The 24,849-nt window shown below is 42.4% G+C and overlaps 1 protein-coding gene across 2 annotated transcripts in view; it reads right to left on the bottom strand.

Annotated features, from left to right (window-relative positions):
• jhy (junctional cadherin complex regulator) overlaps positions 1 to 6,814 on the bottom strand; it is an 82,553-nt gene extending 75,739 nt beyond the window's left edge. The window contains exons 1-2 of one of the 2 annotated variants that reach the window (XM_048615387.1): positions 6,776 to 6,814; positions 298 to 852 (exon numbers count right to left, since the gene is read on the bottom strand). In XM_048615387.1, the coding sequence (XP_048471344.1) occupies positions 298 to 662 (365 nt within the window). In that variant the 5' untranslated portion in view covers positions 663 to 852; positions 6,776 to 6,814. Of the gene's footprint in view, positions 1 to 297; positions 853 to 4,253; positions 4,322 to 6,775 lie in introns of those variants that run through there. The other variant, XM_020530724.2, reaches the window with a different exon arrangement.
• Positions 6,815 to 24,849: the final 18,035 nt, after the last annotated feature.

Raw genomic sequence — 24,849 nt, 5'->3', positions numbered from 1 at the left:
CTTGGCCTGCTGTGTTCATCCAGCTCTGCACCTTGTTACCTTGTAACATTCTCTGTTCAAGAACCTGTTGTAACATTTTCAATTGCAGCTCATAGTTGAAGACCCCCATCCATTACAGCATCCTGAGAAATCTTGACTGGATGTGTTCTCAGGCCTTTCTTGAAATGTGAGGCACAGAAATGCCTACAATGCTGCAAGTGAGGCATAACTAATGATGTAGAAAAATGAAAAGAAATTTGGGAGTGGTACCCTGAGGAGAAACAAAGTCTACACACATTTTCAAAAAGTAAGAATTACCTTATATTGCTATTGTCTTTGTGCTCCGGTTCAATCTTTTCTTCATAATGCTCATCTTCCGCATCCTCCAGACTGTCATAGAGATTCCATCCATCCTCCTCCCCATTATCTGTATCAAATTCAGTGTCTTCTAAAGTTACCATGTCTTCATTGTCCTGAATGCGATTCTGCAGTTCCAGTTGATATTGCCTCTCTTGAATTAAGCTGTCAGAATCAGACTCCAATGAGTCATATAAATTTAAGTGAAAATCCTCTCCTTCCTGTGGAAATGGCCCTTCAGGTGCCTCTTTCAGTTGGGTGCGAGCTCCTGGGTTAAGCAACTTCGTACTCTGTGTAGAATTTCTATTTTTCTCCATTGTCTCCATTCAAGATGTTAGAAAGATCTTAATGATTATTCATTGTGCAGGTGAAGTGCCAGTTCACATGTGAAAACTATATATGATGTCTTGTATAAAGTAGAACTTTTGTGACTTCATTGAATACACAGAAAATTCATGATCTGCATGACATCACAGTCATACAGTTTAATTGTACTTATACATTTTTGTTCAAAAGCTAAAAAGGAAAAAAAGAGTATTAAAAATCATGGAAAAGAAAGAATGCAAGTTTTATACTTATTTAATGTACTAGAAACTATTTTAATTAAACATTTTGCCAAACTTGACTTGGATAACTTAGATTGGATAACTTTAAATTTCAGCGTGTTTCTCCATTTTGGACACAAGTAATCTACAGTCCACATACAATGCCTTTTTTCATAATAAATAGCAGTATAAAATTAACAAGCATAAAACACATGACATTAATTTTTTCAATTGTACAGTCCAGTCTCTATAAATCCTGATGAAGTTTAAACCTGAAATGTTATTTTTTCTGTTCTCTCCTTAGTTAACAACAAATGTATTGAATGTATTAAATGTTCATGTTTTTATGTCAACCATAACAGCTTCGCTTTCAGTTCTTTGATTTTCATCATATCCATAAATGTACTGAGAACTGATTCTGTTGTTCATGAGATGTAATGGAATCTAAAAACAATCTCTGTATAGAATGAAATATATTAGAATCCAATGACCAAATTCTACTTCTCATCACTACTTTATGGGGAAAACTTTCTGTACAAAGTGAAAGATGCAACCAGTGGACATCTTCTCTACACTTTATATCCAATACTAATTGCTCAAGTTAGGACTACAGTCCTAACAATGTATCTTAACATCAAGCTTAAAAACATGCCAATCATCAGTGCGCCAGTGCTACATTATTTTTCTTAAATGAGTCACTCTTATAGTCTCTGAATAAGATTGACAATTTAATAATAATTCTTCCCAAAACATGGAGGAATTATTGCCATTAGGAACTGAGTCAAAGCAATCCAAAACTCTGAGTTTTGAAGAAGAGTCATATTAGACTCAAAATGTTAATTCTTTTTCTCTCTGCATAGATTCTGCCAATTCTGCTGAGCTTTCCAGCATTTCCTTTTGTCTTCCAAAATTCTTAGGGCTGTCGAGAGAGGTTTTCAATTTCACCGCAGATTTAAGTCCAGGTCTTAACCTCATTTCCTCAAGCTTGCATCTTTGCAAATTGCACAAATTATGCCAGTCCCTATGTAGTGTTACATTCTTTGGTTAAGTTCAAAATTATATTTCATTATAAATTGCTTCTTCACTAACGTAACTGAAATCAGGAACTTGATACTTGGGAATCAAAGGCACAAGCCCACAACCTATATCTGCATTAGCTCGAACAGTTCATCCACTTCACCAACACCTTCCACCCCAACCTTAAGTTCACCTGGACCATCTCTAATACCTCTCTCTCCTTCCTGGACCTCTCTGTTTCCATCTCTGGCAACCACCAAGAAACCGATATCCATTTCAAGCCCACCGACTCCCACAGCTACCTAGAATACACCTCCTCCCACCTACCTTCCTGCAAAAATGCCATCCCCCATTCCCAATTCCTTCGCCTCCGCCGCATTCGCTCCCAGGATGAGGCATTCCGCTCCCGTACATCTCAGATGTCCTCGTTTTTCAAGGACCGCAACTTCCCCCCCTCAGTGGTCGAGAATGCCCTCGACCGTGTCTCCCGCATTTCACGCAACTCATCCCTCACACCCCCTCCCCGCAATAACAACCAAAACAGAATCCCCCTCGTCCTCACGTACTATCCCACCAACCTCCGGATCCAAAGCATCATCCTCCAACACTTCCGCCATCTGCAATCCGATCCCACCACCAAAGACATTTTTCCCTCCCCACCCTTATCTGCTTTCCGGAGGGACCACTCTCTCCATGACTCCCTTGTCCGCTCCACACTCCCCTCCAGCCCCACCACACCCGGCATTTTTCCCTGCAACTGCAGGGAGTGCTACACCTGCCCCTACATCTCCTCCCCTCACCCCCATCCCAGGCCCCAAGAAGACTTTCCACATCAAGCAGATGTTCACCTGCACATCTGCTAATGTGGTATACTGCACCCGCTGTTCCCGTTGTGGCCTCCTCTACATCGGGGAAACAAGTGGAGGCTTGGGGACCGCTTTGCAGAACACCTATGCTCGGTTCGCAACAAACAACTGCACCTCCCAGTCGCGAACCATTTCAACTCCCCCTCCCATTCCTCAGACGACATGTCCATCCTGGGCCTCCTGCAGTGCCACAATGATGCCACCCAAAGGTTGCAGGAACAGCAACTCATATTCCGCTTGGGAACCTGCAGCCCAATGGTATCAATGTGGACTTCACAAGCTTCAAAATCTCCCCTCCCCCTACCGCATCCCAAAACCAGCCCAGCTCGTCCCCGCCTCCCTAACCTGTCCTTCTTCCCACCTATCCCCTCCTCCCACCTCAAGCCCCATCCCCATCTCCTACCTACCAACCTCATCCCACCCCCTTGACCTGTCCGTCCTCCCTGGACTGACCTATCTCCTCCCTAACTCCCCACCTACACTCACCTTTACTGGCTCCATCCCCGCCTCTTTGACCTGTCTGTCTCCTCTCCACCTATCTTCTCCTCTATCCATCTTCTATCCGTCTCCCCCTCTCTCCCTATTTATTTCAGAACCTCCTTCCCCTCCCCCATTTCTGAAGAAGGGTCTAGGCCCGAAACGTCAGCCTTCCTGCTCCTATGATGCTGCTTGGCCTGCTGTGTTCATCCAGCTCTACACCTTGTTATCTCTATATCTGCATTAAGTAGCTTACACCCCTACTGTTGAAACAACTCTCAGCAATACAGGGAGATAATGATTACCAGGTCAGAAACTTGCACTTCTTAGTTAATTAAACTCCCCCAATAAATAAATAGTTCCAGACTCTGAATATTGCCTGGCACTCAGTGAGGTATCTACATATAATAAAAGTGGAATGATACTCGCCATTATGTAAAGAGATTCTATAAGTACATTAAGGACAAAAGAGTAACTAGGGAGAGAATAGGGCCCCTTAAAGATCAGTGTAGCTGTCTATGTGTGGAACTACAGGAGATGGGTGAGATACTAAATTAATATCTCACATTAGTATTCGCTGTGGAGAAGGTCATGGAAGCTAGCGTATTTGGGGAAATAAATAGTGATGTCTTGAAAAGTGTTCATTTTACAGAAGAGGAGGTGCTGGAGGTCTTAACACATATAAAGGTAGATAAATCCGCTGACTTGATCAGGTGTTTCCCAGAATTTTGTGGGAAGCTAGGGAAGAGATTGCTGGGTCCCTTGTTTACTTGTATCATCAACAGCCACGGGTGAGGTGTCAGAAGACTGGAGGTTGGCTAACGTGGTGCCACTATTTAAGATAGGCTGTAAGGAAAAGCCAGGGAACTACAGACCCGTGAGCCTTACATCAGTAGGGCGTAGGTTATTGAAGGGGATTCTGAGGGGCAGGAATTACATGCATTTGGAAAGGCAAGTACTGATTAGGGATAGTCGACATGGCTTTATGCATGGGACATCATTTCTCACTTACTTGATCGAGTTTTTTGAAGAGCTGGCAAAGAGGCTGATGACGGCAGAGTGGTAGATGTTTTCAATATGGACTTCAGGAAAGTGTTTGATGAGGTTCTGCATGGTAGACTGGTTAGCAAGATTAGATCACATGGAAACCAGGGGAAGCTAGCCAACTAGATACAAAATTTGTTTGAAGATGGGAGACAGAGGGTGGTGGTAGTGGGTTGTTATTCGGACTGGAGCCCTGTGACCAGCGGTGTGCCACAAGGATCGGAGCTGGGTTCACTGCTTTTCATCATTTATATAAATAATTTGGATGTGAATATAGGAGGTATGGTCAGGAAGTTTGCAGATGATGCCAAAATATATGGTGTAATTGACAGGGAAGAAGGTTATCTCGGAGTACATTGTGACCTACCACAAATGGGCCAATGGGCTGAGGAGTAGCAGATGGAGTTCAATTTAGATAAATGTGAGGGGTTGCATTTTGGTAAGGCAAACCAGGGCAGGACTTATATAGTTAATGGGAGGACCCTGGAGAATGTTGCTGAACAAAGAGACCTAGTGGGCAGATGCATAATTCCTTGAAACTGGAGTTACAGGTAGACAGATTGGTGAAGAAGGTGTTTGGCACACTTGCCTTCATTAGTCAGTACATTGAGTATAGGAGTTGTGATGTCATGCCACCGTTGTACAGGACATTAGTGAGGCCACTTTTAGAATACTGCAAACAATTCTGGTCACCCTTCTATAGGAAAGATGTAGTTAAACTTGAGACGGTGCAGTAAAGATTTACAAGGATGTTGCCAGGACTGGAGGGTTTGAGTTATGAAGAAAGGCTGAGTGGGCTGGGGCTTTTTTTTCCCTGGAGCATTGGTGGTTTAGGGGTGACCTTAAAGAGGTTTATAAAATCTTGAGGGGCATGAATAGGGTGAATAGCCAAGGTCTTTTTCCGATGGTGGGAGAGCCCATAAACAGATGGCATAGGTTTAAGACAAGAGGGGAAAGATTCAAAAAGGACATGAGGGGTAACTTTTTCACACAAAGGGTGCACATATGGAATGAGCTGCCAGAAGAAATAGTGGAGGCGGGTACAACTACATCATTTAAAAGGCATGGGTATATGAATAGGAAGGGTTTAGGGGGATACAGGCCAAAAGTTGGCAAATGGGACTAGGTCAGATTGGAACGTCTGGTCAGCATAGACAAACTGGGCTAAAGGGTGTGTTTCCGTGCTCTACGACTCCATAACTTCAGTTAATTCTCCTGGTCAGGCGAAAAAAAGTATTGTCGTCACACAAAAAAGCCCCAAAGCGCCATCTGCTGGATGTAAGGCATTGAATGAAATGGATTGTTATTGTGGTGTTACGCATGTAAGAAATTAGCTAAGTGAGTTAATACAATAGACATTGAGGAGAAAACAAACTTAAAAAGAAAACAAACCATATTTGCAAAGTAAACAGCACAAAATATAAAAAAAATTCCAAGAAGAAAATTTTCTATTTATAGTCGTCAATCATACTTCGGAAGACTTTGTTAACTAATATGTTTTAACATTACGATACATTGTTTGCACAAGTTCCTGTTTACTCTTGTTAACTATCATACAGCAAAGTAGCAATGTTCCACTGTCACCTTATTCCTGAGAAAACGGACTAAGCTGGATCGGTTTCTGACCTTAGTTTATTAAATTCACAAATCAGTCCCAGCTATAATTGCCCTCATCATCCTTTTCTATTTAACTGCAGCCTTCGATTCAATCATCTACACCACCTCTTTCATCCTCTAACTGAATGAAGCCATTTTTGTCTGGTTTCATTCTCATCCATTGAATCATTGTCAAATATTTTACTGTGACAACTTCTCTTCCCTCATTGTCGACCCTGGAGTTCTTTAAGGATCTAATCTTGTCTCGATGATTATTCACGTCTGCATGTGATCCCCCGTGTAGTGCCATCCAAAAAGTAAATTCCCCATATACACTTGTAACACCCAGATTTATCTTGCCCCCACCTCTCTTCATTATGCTCCTTCTTCAATATCCAGGTCGGGATAAGCCAAAAGGTTTTCCAAATAAACATTGGGAAAACAAAAGGCATTGCCTTTGACTCCCAGGAGAAACACCAAAAATTCATCCAGGGCTGGCAAAAAAGTGGGAAGTGTTAGACTTTAATGATGACAAAATACCAGGCAGCTATCCCAAACAACAGTTGTTTGTAAGGTACAGTGATATGTGTAGATTTAGGATTATTGAGCTGGCCACTCAAGGCTTCACCTGATCCCCTTCTATGGAGCTGTCGCCCTTTGAATTGTCCTGAGCCAGAGCAGAACCTGGGACGGCGCAGGCGCAGTGCTGCAGTCAGTTGGAGGATCAGTGGGAGAGTTTGAGAAAAACGTCACCGCCGCCCGGGAGCTGCGTTTTTCAATATTACCACATTTCAGGACCCGTTGGATCGCTGTCATTGACTGATTGACCGAGTAGCTCATATATAAGGCATTAGATCTCCAGTTGCTACGGGCTATGTGAGCACACAAACTCACCAACACGGACACACCGGCCGAGCCGATACAACGTCGTCGCCACGGCAACGACGCTGCTAACGTCATCGCGTAACTGGCGCGTCATTGCGTGCTATCGCCAGGAGCAGGAAGAATGTAACTGGTTAGATCACGTGCTCAGCATTCCCTGTGTTGGTTTTTGGAGTGTACAATTCAAACTTACAAATAAATCATTTGTTTTGTGTTCTCGCTATCTATTGATAGCTGGATCTGAAATCAGTGTATGGTTTTGTGGCAGTTATATCTGGTTTCTCTTACAAATAATTATTCAAGCTTTATGGCCTCTTATGTGCATTTGTGGTGTCCCTAGCTCTGGGCCAGGAGGGTACAAGTCCCACCTACATCAGAGATGCTTCACAACATCTCTGAACAGGTTGATTAGAAAATATGAGCTAGTAGCTGGGGTCTTGTGGTGCAGCGGCAGTGACCCAACCTGTGGCCTCAAAAGTATCAGTTCAAAACTTAGAGATAACAAGGTGTAGAGCTGGATGAACACAGTAGGCCAGGTAGCATCAGAGGAGCAGGAAAGCTGACATTTCACGTCTACACCGTTCAAGACTCCCCTGCTTTAGTGGTGCAGAACAGGTTGATTTGAAATAACTCAACTCAGGAAAGCTTGTCAGTTTAAGGCACTAAGCTAACAAGGTGTAGAGCTGGATGAACACAGCAGGCCAAGCAGCATCAGAGGAGCAGGAAGGCTGATGTTTCCGGCCTAGACCCTTCTTCAGAAATGGGAGAGGGGAAGGGGGTTCTGAAATAAATAGGGAGAGAGGGGGAGGCAGATTGAAGATGGATAGAGGAGAAGATAGGTGGAGGTGAGATAAGGGTTCAAGTCCCGTCTGAACAGGTCAATTACAAATAAGTCCTTTACTTTCCCTCAATAAAAATTTGTATTTACATTATTCCATTTATATTGGAGTTTTTAAAAAAAAAGTATGTTTACTTAGATATTCTTAGTCAACCTGTTTAGATGTGTTATAATACTACCCTCAAACAGTTGGAATTGAACCTGTGCCTTCTTCCTCAGATAAAGGGATACTACCACAGCATATATTTAAACCAAACAGTGGTAGAGGGAGGTAATGCTAAATTGGAGGGAATGAGAAAATTTGTTTCAGTCGTGGCTCGACATAGGCAGTATTGTAATGGGACAGCCACTCTACACAGTGCCTGACATTCAGTTATAGAGTCATAAAGTCAGAAAGCATGGAAACAGACCCTTTGGTCCTACTAGTCCATGCTGATCATGTTCCTAAACTAAACTAGTCCCAGCTGCCTGTGCTTGGCAAATATTCCTCCAAACCTTTACTATTCATGAACTTTTCCAAATGTCTTTTAAACGTTGTAACTGTACCTGCATCCACCACTTTGTCTAACACTTCATGCCACACATGAACCACTGTGTAAAAAAAGTTGCCCCTCATGATCTTTTTAAATCTTTCTCCTCTGACCTTAAAAATATGTCTCCTAGTTTTGAACTCTCCACTTTAGGATTCACCCTTGTCATTTAGTTCTATACCTTGGATGGCTGGTTTGTAATGCAGAGTGATGGCAACTGTGTGGGTTCAATTCCTGCACTGGCTGAGGTCACTATGAAGGAACCTCCTTCTCAACCCATCTCCTTGTCTAAGATGTGGTGACCCTTGGGTTAAATAGCTCTAGGGAGAAAGAGCTGTGTAGGATTACGACAATTTTTCTTTTCTGTTGTCACCCCTTTCTATCCACCCATTGCCTCTCAGGCGACGTATGCTCCAGATATATATTGGAATTGTTTTGCTTACCATTGAGGAGAAGTGCATTGAATCATGTTGAGTCGGAATGAAGGAAATTTGCTAATCTTATTTTAAAGGACACATTTACGAACACATTCTCAGTAGTTTTGACTTGGAATATTAACTCTGTTCCTTACCACAGATGCTGTTTGATCTGCTGAGTATTTCTGTTTTTAATATCATATTTCTGGCATCTCTAATGTCTTGCTCTTGTTTTCTCAAATATCAAACCAATAGGCCTAAACACACAAAAAGGATTTACTTTCTATTGCAGAATATATTGATGAACAAACAGACAAAGAAACAGTGCAAGACAGAGAGGATTCGACTGTGGGAACTCAAAGGAATCTTAATGCTGAAGTCACAAGATGAAAAGAATGTCTTGTTGGATATAGCTAATGCAACTGAAGAAAAGATGTATCTAAGACAACAAAGTAAATCAGTAGTATCAGGTCAAAAGATTTTGAAAGCGAACCAGAGAGCGCATCATTACAACCAAGAAAGGTTGGAGCAAAACCACCAAACTGCTTGTGCACCATCTTTCTATAAAAATACTTTAAAGATCATGCGAGCTATGCATTCAATAAGTGGACAAAGTGAGACTATCTGAAATAACAAACAGATGCTAATGTGTGAGAAGAGTACTTGTATATAGTTGGAATTTGGGTAACTAAAATATACATGATGTACATAAAATATACATATTCTTACTTTTTCTCTTTTTTTTGTATAAAAGGGGAATATCACACTCTGCTGTAGCCATGTGACCTCTATAATAATTGAAGCAAAAGCGTCAGAACTCGGCAACATGACTTCACCAATATCAGTGATTCTAACGCTCTCCAGAGTACGTGCTGTTGGAATTCCCTCTGATCTCTGTGCCTCTTCTGATGCCATGTTTCGGGCGTACAATACAACTGTGTGTTCATATAAGAGCTTTATTAAAGTGAACTCAAGATGTCTATCTCCAGGACATATGCCTTGTGTTTGATGTCACATGGTGACAGTGAACTTGGACAGAATTTACACGATTGCCTTTCAAGCCAAGCAATTATCATGTAAGGACCATAGATTTAACTGTATTTGCAACTGTAGACTCCAAACATCGGTGCTTCCAAAGCTCTGCATATCTATTTCAACATTGTACAGGATCAGAACCTTCCAGTTCAAAATTATAAGGCTATGGGGTAGGGCATTTCAGACTGAGACGAAAAGAAATAGATATGCAGAGCTTTGGAAGCACCAATGTTTGGAGTCTACAATTGCAAATGCAGTTAAATCTATGGTCCTTACATGATAATTGCTTGGCTTGAAAGGCAATCGTGTAAATTCTGTCCAAGTTCACTGTCATCATGTGACCTCTAACACAAGGCATATGTCCTGGAGATAGGCATCTTGAGTTCACTTTAATAAAGCTCTTATATGAACACACTGTTGTATTGTATTTCAGACTGAGATGAAAAGAAATTCCTTCACCCAGAGACTGGTGAGCCTGTGGACTTTTCAGTCACAGGAAATTATTAAGCCCAGAGCATTGAATATTTTCAAGTAAAAGATAGATATAGTTATAGAGTAGATTTGTAGCTCGGGTTGTGGATGTTGTGGTTGGTTGGCTCGCCGAACTGGTTCGTTGTTTTTCCACAGACATTTCATTACCCTACTGGCTAACATAATTGTAGCCTCCAATGAAGCGCTGTTGTGTTTTCTTGCCTGTTATTTGAACTCTGGAGTCCATTGAGCTGGATTACCTCATTTCTGGTTTTCCAGTGGAGTGTATATGGTGTCGAGTTCTTTGTGTTTGTTGATGGCTTTCTTCGTGGAGTACCAGGCATCTAGGAATTCCCGTGCTTGTCTCAGCTTTGCTTGTCCCAGGATCTTGGTGTTGTCCCAGTCGAATTGGTGGTTCTCCTTATCCATGTGGATGGAGATGAGTGAGTATTGGTTGTGACTTTTTGCAGCTAATTGATGTTCGTGTACCCTTGTTGTTAATTTCCTTCCTGTTTGTCTGATGCAGTATTTGTCACTGTCAAATACAAGATTCACTGTAGAGACTTTGATCTTGTCTATAGTGGGTAGTGGGTCTTTGGTTCATGTGAGCAGTTGTTGTAGGGTTGAGATAACAAGATGTAGAGCTGGAAGAAGGGTCTAGACCCAAAACGTCAACTTTCCTGCTCCTCTGATGCTGCTTGGCCTGCTGTGTTCATCCAGCTCTTGTTATCTCAGATTCTCCAGCATCGGCAGTTCCTACTATGTCTGTCGTAGGACTGATGTGGGTTTGTGTGCTACTCTGATGCCCAGTGGTGGTAGGAGTCTTAAGGTCAGTTCAGATGTGTTCCTGATGTAAAGTAGCGTGATGAGTGCACCAACCCTAGGGCAACTGCTCACCCGAACCGAAGACCCACTACCAACTATGGACAGGATCAGTGTCATATACAAGATCCCCTGCAGAGACTACGACAAACACTACATCGGACAAACAGGAAGGAAATTAACAACAAGGGTACACAAACATCAATTGACTGCAAAACGACACAACCAATACTCACTCATCTCCATCCACATAGATAAGGAGAACCACCAATTTGACTGGGACAACACCAAGATCCTGGAACATGCAAAGCAGAGACAAGCACGGGAATTCCTAGAAGCCTGGTACTCCACAAAGAAAGCCATCAACAAAAACATAGAGCTCGACCCCATATACACTCCACTGCGAAGGAGAACCGGAAGTGAGGTAATCCAGCTCAACAGACGCCAGAGTTCAAATAACAGACGAGAAAACACAACAGCGCTTCATTGGAGGCTGCACTGATGATGTTACCCAGCAGGGTAATGAAACGTTTGCGGAAAAACAACGAATCAGCTCGGCGAGCCAACCAACCACAAGATTAATATAGTTCTTGGAGTAAAGGGATGAAAAGGTATGAGGAGAAAGTGGGTGATCATATTGAATGGCGGAGCAGGCTTGAGGGGCTGAATGCTCTGCTCCTGCTCATTTTCTATTTAATTTGTTGAAATTGCATTTTACCTCCAGTAGATGGCATTTATAAACCAATGCAAGGCTTTTAGCCAAAATCAAATATAATAGCTGGAGTTTGACTGCAACCTATTGGAAAATTACAGTCACTTAAATGCCCAGTTTATGCAAGTACAGTATGGCTGTGCATGAAGCTGATAACTGCTCAGAACTGGCTGAAAGTTTGATATTTCTGTATTTGTTTCCTCTCTGCTGTCTTACAGAAAAGGAAACATGGAAATATCAGAATAATGTAAGGATGAATAGAATTCAATCAGTTTAGATCAAAACGTTGCGTATATTTTGCTCTGAAAAAGATACACAGTTCCATTTGATTGACTGGGATTTTAATTTGTCTCATTCATTTCAAATATAAATATCAGTATGAATGTCCTATTCTCACAGCTTTTTGTAGGAAATTTAAATCTAGTAAGAATTCCTAATGTGAACACACTTAAAAGGAAGGAAGTGTTGCTATATCATTCCCTTGGTCAGAAAGAAAAGCTTGCTACAGTTCATTTCCCACAGTAGAAATTAGATCTGGGTCAATTGAGAAATGTTAACAGAAATGAACTAGGAGCTATTGTATCAACAAACTGCGTTCTAATTAGCGCTGTTGATGAGGAAGTAATTCCACGCTTGATAAGTATTGAAAATAATATCCTGAATAGTTTATTGATGACCTGTGGTTTAATTTTTAAAAAAATTTAACCTATTTTTCCAACCAACCTTTTCAAAGATGTTATTACACACCTCTGTAAGCAGGTGGAACTTGAACCAGGGCCTCTTGGTCCAGGGGTAGGGACACTACCTTTGCACCACAAGAGGGCCCAAATCAGACCTCTGCACCAACAAGCCAGTGCCACAGCTGCTGGTTTAAAGTAGTCACTGATAAATAAGAAACAGTTCAGTTTGGACCAATAACATTTATTTGTTTATGCAATGATTTTGTTTCACAGTCTCCAGATAAAAAGATGTATTGATGTCTATGTAATGAATAGGAAATCTAAAAAGGTAGCTCTATTGTACATTCAGGATAGTGAATTGGTAACATAATATTTTCTGAATAAAGTATGAAAAGCTACTAAGTTTTTTAAAGAATATTATGGATTACTTCTGGCTACTGAAATTAATTGTTTGCCTTTGCCTATGCCTGAGATGTAAGACAAAGTCATGCACCCTTGTCATCAAAATATGGTAAGATTCAACCCTTAGTAAGTTCCCTTACGTTGTGATAACCTAGTTTTTGGCAGCATGGGAGATTCTGAAACTCTGTGCCCATGGCACTGAAATGAATGGCAAGCATTAGTTTTTTGATTGCTGCATGGAGTTGGAGTCCAACGCCATGTTACTATACATCTAATTGAAAAGTGCATTAATCTGTGTTACAGTGGATGTTGGATAAGTGCAATGTCTCTAGTCCCACTATCCCACAGGTCACAAAACATATTTAAGTGATGTATCCAGCTATCAATGTTGCCAATTGTCTATCTTGCATGATTTAAATTCAAAACAAAACAGTTCCACCAACCATATTTCTTTTATAAATGACAAAATTACACCAAACTCTTAATATTCACAGAAGGTGGAGGCATGGTCTTCCCACTGATAACACAAAATGTGGCTAGCGTCATAACAGACACCCCCTCTCTACCTTGGAAGACTGCGTGATAAGTTAGGACTTGTCAATTTTAGGAAAATAATATCGGGTTTAGGGCCAACCTTATACGGATTCGTGTATAACAAGGGGTGAATGTAATGCTTTATTTTAAGACATAAATTATTCAGCAAAGATACAATGCAATATGATAGTATAAATATTTACCCCTTTAAATAACCTAACACACTCATACAAGCAACGTATAGAGAAAATAATAATGGTTTCTCCGCAGACACTGATTTAGGGGCGAAACACCCCTCCTCTCTCTATTTATTTCTCAGCTCCCTTCCCTCTTCCCTGTTTCTGAAGAAGGGTCCCGACCTGAAATGTCAACTTTCCTGCTCCTCTGCTGCTGCCTGGCCTCTTGTGTTCGTCCAGCTCCATACTGTGTTATCTCTGACTCCAGCATCGGCAGTTCTCACTATCTGTGAGTGAGTTAGAACGCCACTGCGAAACCTCTTCTACAGATGCCTACCTTGAAGAAGTTATCCTCCTCCCTCTGGAAAGACCTCAGTGGACCAATCCCCACCACTGCCTACCTGCACTCACCTATAACCATCCCACCTACCTTCCCCAGCCCCACCCCTCCTCTCTCTATTTATTTCTCAGCTCCCTTCACCCTCACCCATTTCTGAAGAAGAATCCCAACCTGAAACATCAACTTTCCTGCTCCTCTGATGCTGCCTGGCCTGCGGTGTTCCTCCAACTCCACACTGTTATCACTGACCAATAATAGTTGATTCTAAAAGAGAAAGAAAGATGAAGTATGCAATCATAGAATCCCTACAGTGTGGAACCAGGCCATTCAGCCCATTGAGTCCAAGCTAACCCCCAAAAAGCATTCCACTCAGACCCATCTCCCTACCCTATCACATTATCCTGCATTTCACCTAATCCACTTAGCCTGCACATCGTTGGACTGTGGGAGGAAACTGGAGAACCCAGAGGAAACCCATGCAGATAAGGGGAGAATGTGCAAACTCTACACAGACTGAGGGTCAGCTGAGGGTGGAATCGAACCCAGGTCCCGAGCACTGAGCCACTGTGCTGCCTCATGTTCAAGATGATTTTCAGTCAGTGTTATAGCACATGTACATGGGTGACACCAAACACAGGCAGTTGTTTCTGCGATCCTTGCAGACATTGTCCATTTAGGACTCTTCAAAAAGAACTCTTTCAGAGCCTTTTCCAGAGACCAGATGGATCAAGATTTTAGTTTTCATATCACACTCGGCACAGGGTTTTTTAGAAGAGCAAACACTGAGTTGCAGAGCTTCTTTCTCACAATAGGCTGTGACCTAAATGACATCCAAAAAAAAACTCCATATGAAAGTCAAACAGCCATAAGCCCAGACAGCAACAAAAAAAAAATGAACCCAATCATGTGATTTCCCTGAATAGGTCCAAGCAATGAGCTTAAGTAAGTCATGAGATTTTCAGGATGTTTTTGTTTTAAATGCACCACTCACCAGAATCATCTTTTAACAAAAATCCTCAAAAAAAAACTGAAGGATCTCCAAAATCTACTTCTGTGATGGGATGCATGCCATTTGCAACATGAGTGATTTGTTGCCTTCACACTGTTAGATTTTGGTTTAAGAGAGAATGAACTTTAACTGAGAAGAAACACTTGAAAAACACATCTGAAGATGAGCGATAGGAAGGGACTTACAATATCAAAATTTTAATTTTAATAGAAAAACTGAGCATAAAAAAATTAAAAAGCTTAAAATAACAAATTTACCACACCCTGAGCTACAGAGAATGCAATGCTTTGCCATTTTTGCAGCTTCGCCTTGTTGAAGAAATTAAGGTCTGCCAGCCTTACGTAATAGGCCACTTGCCATACATAGTGGTCACAGTGACCTGGCAAATACCCAGTAACATTGCCTTTGGTCTCCAACTGCTTGCAGCAGCCAAGAAACTATTGCTTGCTGTTCATTTCAGTGCCACAGGCAGGGCAGTTTCAGAACGTTCCATATTCCAATATTAGATATCACAACGTAAGATAACTGTTACCATAGCATGAACCTTATAATATTTTGGCAAAGTATCATTATTGTCTTGGTTTCTCTCTGTGAGATCTCATTGACTAACTGCATTCTCCTCTGGTGCCCCTCTCATCGAATGCTAGCCCAATTCTCCCATCCATCATAGCTGGAAATACTTGCCACTCTGGAAAAACTCGCATTGTCAGTGCTGGGGCCATATAAAAAAAGCTGCTGTTTACCTAATCAAGGGCTGGAAGTCCGGAGCTGCCCTGAGTGTTTACAGACAATCATCCTGGGCATGGCTGAGAAGGGGAAATTGGTGCCACTTCACCTGGAGGTTCCAGTGGACAGGGTACAGGTAAGGGCTTTTCTCTTTTCAGAGGACCACCAGAGGAAACCACTTCATCACGCACAGCCAGCCTAGTCCTAGGTCACCACCTGGGATAGTGTGATCTCCACTCTTCAGAGAAATGCACAGCAGTGCTGCCAGAAAGTCAATGACCGCTTTGCTCTGCCAAGGTAAGTGCCAGCATCTGCTCTCTGCAACCTCATAGTCCATATCTGTTATGCACCCACCTCCCACCTAGGGCTCGTGCTTTTACCACTCTTTATGGTCGCATGCAACACCTTTTATAAATTTTTCTTTCCACCTCATCCTCCCACACTACTAATCCTGCATGACCTCTGCACTGCCTACTAAGTGCATTCAGGTCACCTTACTACTGTTCCCCATTTGCACTAGCACTAGTAGCTGTGCCATCCACTTTCATCTCACTAAGTCCCTTCCTTTCTCTCATCCTGGGAGAAAATAGCTGCGAGGGCCAGTGGGGTGCTGGATATTTGGTTCCTGACCATCTATGAGGACAGAATATTGGTGCTGGCCAATAAAGATCAGGAACACTTCTGTGGGAATGCTGAAACTTCAGTGTGTTGGCAACCAAGTAAAAAGCATTGTTCATTGTTCTGCTACTCTCCCATATTCCCATGGTTCATTTAATATTAACACACCACAACATTTATCTCTGTCACAATCTCTCTTTTATCTTCTGCAGGCACCACAGGATAGCCACAGGATACCCTCATCCATTACTTGTAAATCACTGAGCATGCATAAGACCATAAGATATAAGTTATTCATACCAGTGAATCTGCTTCACTATTTAATCGTAGCTGATGTGTTTCTCAACCCCATTCTCCTGCCTTCTCCCCATAACCCTTAATTCTCTTTTTTTTCCCTGGAGAGTCAGAGCCTGAGGGGTGACCTTACAGAGGTTTATAAAATCATGAGGGGCATGGCGAATGACCAAGGTCTTTTTCCCAGGGTAAGGAAGTCCAAAACTAGAGGGCATACGTTTAAGGTGAGAGGGGAAAGATTTAAAAGAGACCTAAGGGGCAACATTTTCACATAGTGGATGATGTGCACAAGGAACAACATTTAAAAGGCTTCTGGACGGGTACATGAATTGGAATGGTTTAGAAGGATATGGGCCAAATGCTGGCAAATGAGGCTAGATCTGTTCAGGATATCTGGTTAGCATGGACAAGTTGAACCGAAGGGTCTGTTTCCATGCCGTATAATTCTGTGATTCTATCTCTAAGGAAGACAGCATGGCTGCATCAGAGGAAGCAAGACAACCTCCTTTAAGCCCCACCAGCCTAGACACCGGCACCTCTGTGGGTATTTTTTCAAGATTTGAACTTGAGCACATGCTGGTGAGCATTTCATTGTCACACCACTGCAGCTGGGTGAGGGAGAAATGCCCCAGCTCACTGGCACTCAGAGGATTATCCACATTTAACCATGTAACATCATGTAGTGCTAAGGATTGGTGGACTCTGTACCTTAAATGTTGTAGCTTCAGTTAGACAAAGACTTGCACAATCACTGATGATGGTGAAAAGAAAACTTATTTTTGCTAACGTGATAACATTTTTACAATGATGTTTCATCCATACCATCTGTGTCCTTAGAAAGTCTTCTTTCTTTCCCTTTCACAATGTCTTGGTGCAGTCTCAGGGTGCACATTTGTGGTGGAGGAAGCTTAGCCTACCGTGGAGCCTGTTGACATGTGTTTTGCCCATAAGCAAGTGCATCATCTTCGACTGCTAGTGATGGTTACTCTCAGTTTCCTGATCCAGTTCTGAGAATGAAGCCTTTCAGACTTCATAGCACAATCCAATGAGCACATTACTGACAAGTCTCCGCAGCCACTCGAGGAAGAGATGACCTGATCTCTGAAACTCGAGGTGGCTGAGCAGGCCCTTGCTCAGTCCCAGGCAATAGACAATTTCAGTTTTACTTTATCAAAATGCACAGAGAAACTCAGGAACATCAGGTAGGTTTATCACATGCAGGGTAGGTGGATTAATTGCCCATAATGTTCAGGGATGTGTAGATTAGGTGGGTTGTAGGGGGATGGGTCTGCGTGGGATGCTCTGAGGGTTGGTGTAGGCCTGTTTCCACACTGTAGGGATTCTATGATCAATTATGTTCATGGCTGCCTGCCCTCATTGCCCAAAGATGCGATGGGAAGTCATCTCAATTTTGCTTCCTCACAATTTTTCTGTCCATCCTAACCTCCCAGCACAGGATTGGGAATATCTGAATCCTGAAAAGACCAGGTTGGAGCTTTTCTACATTTAAGTTGGGTGTTAATTTGGATTCAGAATTGGCTGACCCTTAGAAGACAAAGGGGAAAATATTCAACATGGTGCTCAGTTACGAGTGGTGTACCACAGGGATCTGTTCTGGGTCCTCTTCTATTTGTGATTTTTGTAAATAATTTGGATGAAGGAGTGGAAGGGTGGATTAGTAAATTCGTGGATGATACGAAGGTGGGTCAAGTTGTGCATAGTGCAGAGGGCTGTTCTAGGTTACAAAGGGACATTGATAGGATGCAGAGCTGGGCTGAGAAGTGGCAGATGGAGTTTAACCCTGAAAAGTGTCAGGTGATTCATTTTGGAAGGACAAATTTGAAAGCTGACTACAGGGTTAACGGAAAGATTCTTGGCAGTGTGGAGGAGCAAAGAGATCTTGGGGTTCATGTCCACAGTTCCCTGAAAGCTGCCACCCAGGTGGATAGAGTTGTTAAGAAGGTGTATGGTGTGTTAGCTTTCATTAATAGAGGGATTGAGTTCAAGAGCCATGAAATTATGCTCCAGCTATACAAAAGCCTGGTTTGGCCACATCTGGAGTATTGTGTCCAGTTCTGGTCGCCTCATTACAGGAAAGATGTGGAAGCGTTGGAAAAAGGTGCAGAGGAGATTTACCAGGATGTTGCCTGGAATGGAGGGCTTTGCTCTTTAGAATGACAAAGGATGAGAGGTGACTTGATAGAGGTGTACAAAATGATCAGAAGTATAGATAGAGTGGACAGCCAGAGACTTTTTCCTAGGGTGAAGGTAGCTATTACGAGGGGGCATAGTTTTAAAGTGAGTGGAGGTAGATATAGGGGAGACGTCAGAGGTAGGTTCTTTACTCAGAGAGTGGTAGGAGCGTGGAATGCATTGCCAGAGAGGGTAGTGGAGTCAGCCTCATTAGGGGCATTAAAGCGGCTATTAAATAGGCATATGGATGATAGTATAAGGTAGGGGTGGAGGTTAGATAGACCTTAGGTTTAGGGTAAAAGTGCGGCACAACATGGTGGGCCGTAGGGCCTGTCCTGTGCTGTACTGTTCGAAGTGCAATCAGTACACTGCATCAAAGGATGGAGGAGTTCACTAATGTTATCAGCACAGCTAGCTAGCTCCGACATGCAGCATGGACAGGTTGGCTACCACCATGGAGACCTATGTTCAGTATAATGTCTATCGGATATGTGCATGGATCTGCACTCCATCAGCCCAGCCATAGGTGCTCACCAACAATGGTAAGGTGAAAAACTAGAACTTTGTCATCATTGAAGGAGTCATTTCCTCTTAAGAGAACAGACTGGTGCCAGCAGGCACCCATATGGAGGAGGTCCCACATGCAAGTCTCCCAGTAGCTTCTTAGCACATTTGAGAGATGCCCTTCTCCTCCATGTCCTCTCTGTTCATGATGCCAAATCCTGCACAAGTCTAATGTTACAAGGAATCCTCCAAGCACAAGTTCCACCTCAACTGTAAGAGTGGATGATCCGTGGGGAATATCAGAGTAGAATAGCACATCAGTAAGAGTACTCCTGAACTCTCAATGAAGCAACATTATGCTCCAAGACAGTGGCTGTGAAAGCTTTGCAAAGAGTCCAATGTCATGCCTTGAAGGGAGATCTGGGCTATGTAACCTTTTCCAGATGTATGTTGGAGATCCAAAGTGCTAAGGCTACAAGAGAAGAATGAAATTCAGGCAATAATCCAGTGTAATAGTAGCCCCTTCAAAAACAGCCATCCTTGAACTTCACAAACCATGACACTTAATTATTGAGGATGCAGCAACTCCAAAGCATGTATTCCAGAATCCGATATGAAAAGCTATGCAGAAAAGTCAAATCCAAGTTAGACTTCTAATTTTGTGTCTCACAGCTTTGCATATCTGACATGAAAGGAATCTAATCAGTTCAAAGTATCTAATTGATTGCTTGAGGCTATAACTTTAATTTTAGTTGTTGCCAAGAGAATGATCTTTCAATGAAATCCAATTTGATGACATTGGTGACATTACACTATCATTGACTGCGTGACTAATGCAGTTGCACCTAAACAGCCTCTCATATAAAGAATTATACTGTGCATCTGAAGGGAAAAAAAGATGAACTTACACTGCCCACTCTGTATGTGGTGGCAGCCATTTTCTCTCATTGCACAGTTGACTTTAGTGCAAACATTGCAAGATTTGAACTTCATATCCTCATCAGTGACCCTATTGCTGGCTCCACAAGACAAATGTCAATCACCTGCATTCTTAATGTTCCCTTTTGTGTTACTGTACCCAATGTTCTTGATGACCTTTCAGCATCCCCATGTCTGTTCAGCCCCTTTCTAACACGGTTAATATTCCAGATTTAAGCCTAGCTACCGGCTTTACAAATGGCATGCCATTATCGGCCATACAATTTCCTCATGTTAAGGTCAGTATGTTTGTGACTTGTGAGAACCCAACATCTCACAACCACACCTTCCAATTCCCACCTGTGCTTTATGAAATCTCATCCTTCCATTTTGAATTATCCTTTTCATGAACATCATTCCCTGATTGACTCAGTCCAAAGAACCTCAGACCCAGACCTAAAACTTCCCATTTTCTCCATGGACAGGCATTAATAACACCCCTGACAATTAATACCCAAAATCCCAGAACCAACTTAATAGGAAAACCCCAAATGACCTGTGATCTCCAGACTGTTGCCCTTGACCTACAGGACTGACTGTGGCCCAATTCCCAGATTGCAAAGACACTGGTCCAAGGACTCTGGTAAAACCAAGTGTCTGACTGACTGTGACCAAGCAGCTAAACTGAAAATGAATGAGTCCCCTAACTCACCGTAGTGGCCATATGAGTGACCATATTTCCCCTTCACTCAGTACTGGTTTCCTTCGACTTTCAGACGTAGCCATTTCTTATAATTCATTCACAGGATGAGGGCGTCACTGGCTAGGCCAGCATTTTTTACCCATCCCTAATTACCCAGATGGCAGTTAAGAGTCAACCATACTGCTGCGAGTCTGGAGTCACATGTAGGCCAGACTAGGTAAGCATAGCAGTTTCCTTCCCTAAAGGACATGGTTATAAAATGGAGGTCGGCCCAGTCCGAGAACTAAAACCGAAACGTCCAAAGAGGAGCACCTCACCCTATAATGTGTAAAAGGAGTGTGAAAAGTGGAGTAACCTGCCTTTCAGCAACTTCAAGTAGTTAAATAAAATAAAGCCCTGACACTCACTTTACAATCAACAAGTAACAAGTTATTTATCTAACTCTAACAATGAACAAATTAACTAAATAATTAGAAAACTGAATAAATTCTTTCTAACTACCAACTATTCCTGAATAAAACAAGATTCTATTGGTATGCTGTTCCAATAAATACAACTCCCACTTATATAAAATAATTAAAAATATTAGTCTCTCAAAATTACAGCTAGATTACGTATCTTCCAGAATGCTCTCTGCCTTCATTGGGTGGCACGGTAGCTCAGTGATTAGCACTGCTGCCTCACAGCGCCCGGGTTCAATTCCAGCCTCAGATGGCTGTCTATGTGGAGTTTGCAAACTCTCCCCATGTCTGCGTGGGTTTCCTCCCACAGTCCAAAGATGTGCAGGTGAAGTGGATTGGCTATGCTAAATTGCTCATAGTGTCTAGGGTGGGCATGCAGGGATATGATAAGGGGTGGGTCTGGGTGGGATGCTCTTTGGAGGATCGGTGTTGAGTTGATGGGCCGAATGGCCTACTTCCACGCTGTTATGATTCTATGAATGTTCTGTCAGAAACAACTTCTCCATCGATTCTTCTATCAGGAATATTAACTAGTTGTGCCGTTGGTACTTTTGATTTTGATGGTGCTTTCTCTAAAACTTAGAGAAAACCGTGAAAGCTAGCAACTCTTGAGAGTTGACAGCTGTTAACTCTGGCAGATGGCTGTTAACTCTCACCTCTTTGGCCAACTGCCCTCTTCTTTTATACCCTTGATGACATATCAATTTCTTACAATAGGATTAGTCCTACGTTGTCAAGACCGTCAAGTTTAAATTTAATTGGTGTTTGGTATCTAAGTGCCTGGTTCAAATTGATTATCAAAATTCAAAACTTGTTCTCTTAGTGGCAAAACAAAACTGCTGCTTGGCCTGCTAACTGTACAGCCTTTTGATGTAAATGTCTCAATTCAAGAGCTCTCTGTGCACCTGTAAGTCTTCAAGTTGCTGTTTACTGGCATCCATTTTACATCTCTAAGCACAGAAAAAGCACATAATCTTTTAAAGGGACCATGCACTGCTTTCCCTCTAACATTTTACAAACACCAAATTCTAACTTCCTACTTCTCAATTCACAAGCACTCTATCCAACTTTGCTACAACATTAGTGAACTAGATGGGTTTTTCCTTATAATCGACAATGGATTCATGCAAATCATTAGACTCTTAACTGCAGATGGCTTTTATTGAACTCATTCCACTATCTGCTCTGGCAGAATTCGAACCCAGGTCTCAGAACATGACCTGGATCTTTGGAATAACATCTAGCAATAATACCAGTAGGCTATCACCTCCCCATTTAATTGAAACACATGCAGTGTGATTGTTATACAAGTTGCCGGCTGTTGGTGTGACACTGATCCAGCACATGTTATATAGGAAGCCGTAGAGTCAGAGAGGTGTACAGCATTGAAACAAGGCTCTTCAGTGTACATCGTCCATGCCAACCAGGCTTCCTAAACTGAACTAGTCCCATTTGCTTGTCGTGGCCCATATCCCTCTAAATCTTTCCTATCCATATACCTGTCTAAATGTCTTTTAATTGTTCTAATTGTACCCACCTCTACCACTTCCTCTGGCAGCTTGTTACATATACTTACGACCCTCTTGTGTGAAAAAAAAAATGCTCCTCCTGTCCCTTTCAAATCTTTGCCCTCTCGCTTAAACCTATACCCTCTAGTTTTGGACTCCCCTACCCTAGGGAAAAGACCTTGGCTATTCATCATATCTAGGCTCATCATGATTTTATAAACATCTATAAAGTCACTCCACTGCCTCCAACATTCCAGGGGAAAAAAAAGTCCTAGCCTATCCAGTCTCTCCTTATAAATCAAACCTTCCAGTCTTGGTAACATCCTTGTAAATCTTTTTTGCAGCCAGTAAGAGTTAGGAGGGTTTCGTGGTCAGCCAGAACAGTGGTTGCTGTTCTGCAATATTCTGCTGACATTAAAAGGCTCCACATACTTTGAGCAATCTCAATCCTAATTCTGAGGGACTCCCAGACACACTGGAAATAAAAAGCAGAAATTCACTGACAAAAAAAGTTGTAATTTGGAAAGACGATTAGAGCAGCATTCCTACATCCACTAGATTTAGATTTTACTGTCATGTATACTTGAGCAAGGGAATACAGGAGTACAGTGACAAGTGTACAAAGTCGCCTTTCTCCAGCGCCATCTTAGTATACAAAAGACAGGATTAAAAACAGAAGCAGAAATAAAAGAAACAGCCAAAAGTAAAGGAAACATCCAGATCACTTCCCCGCCTCTGCCATGAGTCCTCACTGCCAGAAAAACAAAGCCATAAAGTCCATCCCTCAGTCTGCAAACACTCAGCGGCCCTCAGTTCCAGCAAGTCACACACAGCCAGAACGTCACTGCCTTTGCCGTCAGGCACCTGCGCCCAGCCATGGTGTGCAGCCACACCCACTGCAACTGGAACCATGTTGCCATGCTTTGGCACTTTCATGCCTCCATCGGTGTTGCCACCATGAGTCTGCTGGAGCTGCCGCATACCGACTGGGTTCAAACCAGATGATGGGCCCACCAGACACACTTCAAATAAAAAGCAGAAATTCACTGACGGAACAAGAAGTTGTAATTTGGAAAGACGATTAGAGCAGCATTTCTACGGGGAGGCGATGGCCTAGTGGTATAATCACTGGACTGTTAATCCAGAGACCCAGATAATGTTCTGGGGACCCAGGTTTGAATCCCACCATGGCAGACTGTGGAACTTGAAATCAATAAATATCTGGAATTAAGAGTCTAATGATGACCATGAATCCATTGTCGATTGTTGGAAAAACCCATCTGGTTCACTAATGTCCTTTAGGGAAGGAAACTGCCATCCTTACCTGGTCTGGCCTACATGTGACTCCAGACCCACAGCAATGTGGTTGACTCTTAACTGCCCTCTGGGCAATTAGGGATGGGCAATAAATGCTGCCTAGCCAGCGACACCCTCATCCTGTGAATGAATAAAAATAACACGCCAAAGCAGCCAGTGCCTCGTTCTGAATTATGTAGTTGCCACTGCCGTCTCCTGGACTGCCATTTCAACAAAGGAACCCGCTCCTGCCACTGCTGCCTACCCGGGAAGGGGTCCGATGCCGTCAGAAAAGAAAATAAAGAAAAGAGCAAAAGTAAAAGAAAGAAAGAGAGAGAAAAGGCAGACAGAAGCAGACAAGCCCAAGGCTCAGGACTCGGGCACACTCTGCTACTCTGCGCCACCATCTTGGAAAAATTTTACCCGTCCAGAATAGGTTTAGCTGCACATCAAAGTATAAGTGGTAGTATTACTAGGAAAATATTAGAATGCACTAAAGCACTGAAATGTAAAGCTTGCTCTCCCAACCTTGCATTATAAATAGTCAAAGTGTGATAACTTGCATTTAAAATCATCTCATCATGTTCTCTGAAAGAGCTTGAAAGCCAATGGGCTACCTCTGAAATGTTATTATTTGGCAAACCTGACAACTTTGACATACTATGAGCCCAAAAAGGTATGAAATAATTGGACTGGCAATTGGAAAAGCTTTAGTATTTGTGACTAAATAAAGAATTGCAATGCTTTTCACCTAGCTGCTTTCCTCCATCTTAATAATTATTCTATTTCTACCAATGCGATATAATTAACACATTTTGTTCCGGTCGACTAATGGTAAAACAGAATACAGAACCTCTTATATAAGCATGTAGCTGGAGTAGGTCATTCAGTCTTTCAAGC

Source organism: Rhincodon typus, chromosome 32, assembly GCF_021869965.1.
Source record: "Rhincodon typus isolate 14 chromosome 32, sRhiTyp1.1, whole genome shotgun sequence".
Lineage (NCBI taxonomy): Eukaryota > Metazoa > Chordata > Chondrichthyes > Orectolobiformes > Rhincodontidae > Rhincodon > Rhincodon typus.
This window is presented reverse-complemented; position numbering and strand designations above follow the sequence as displayed.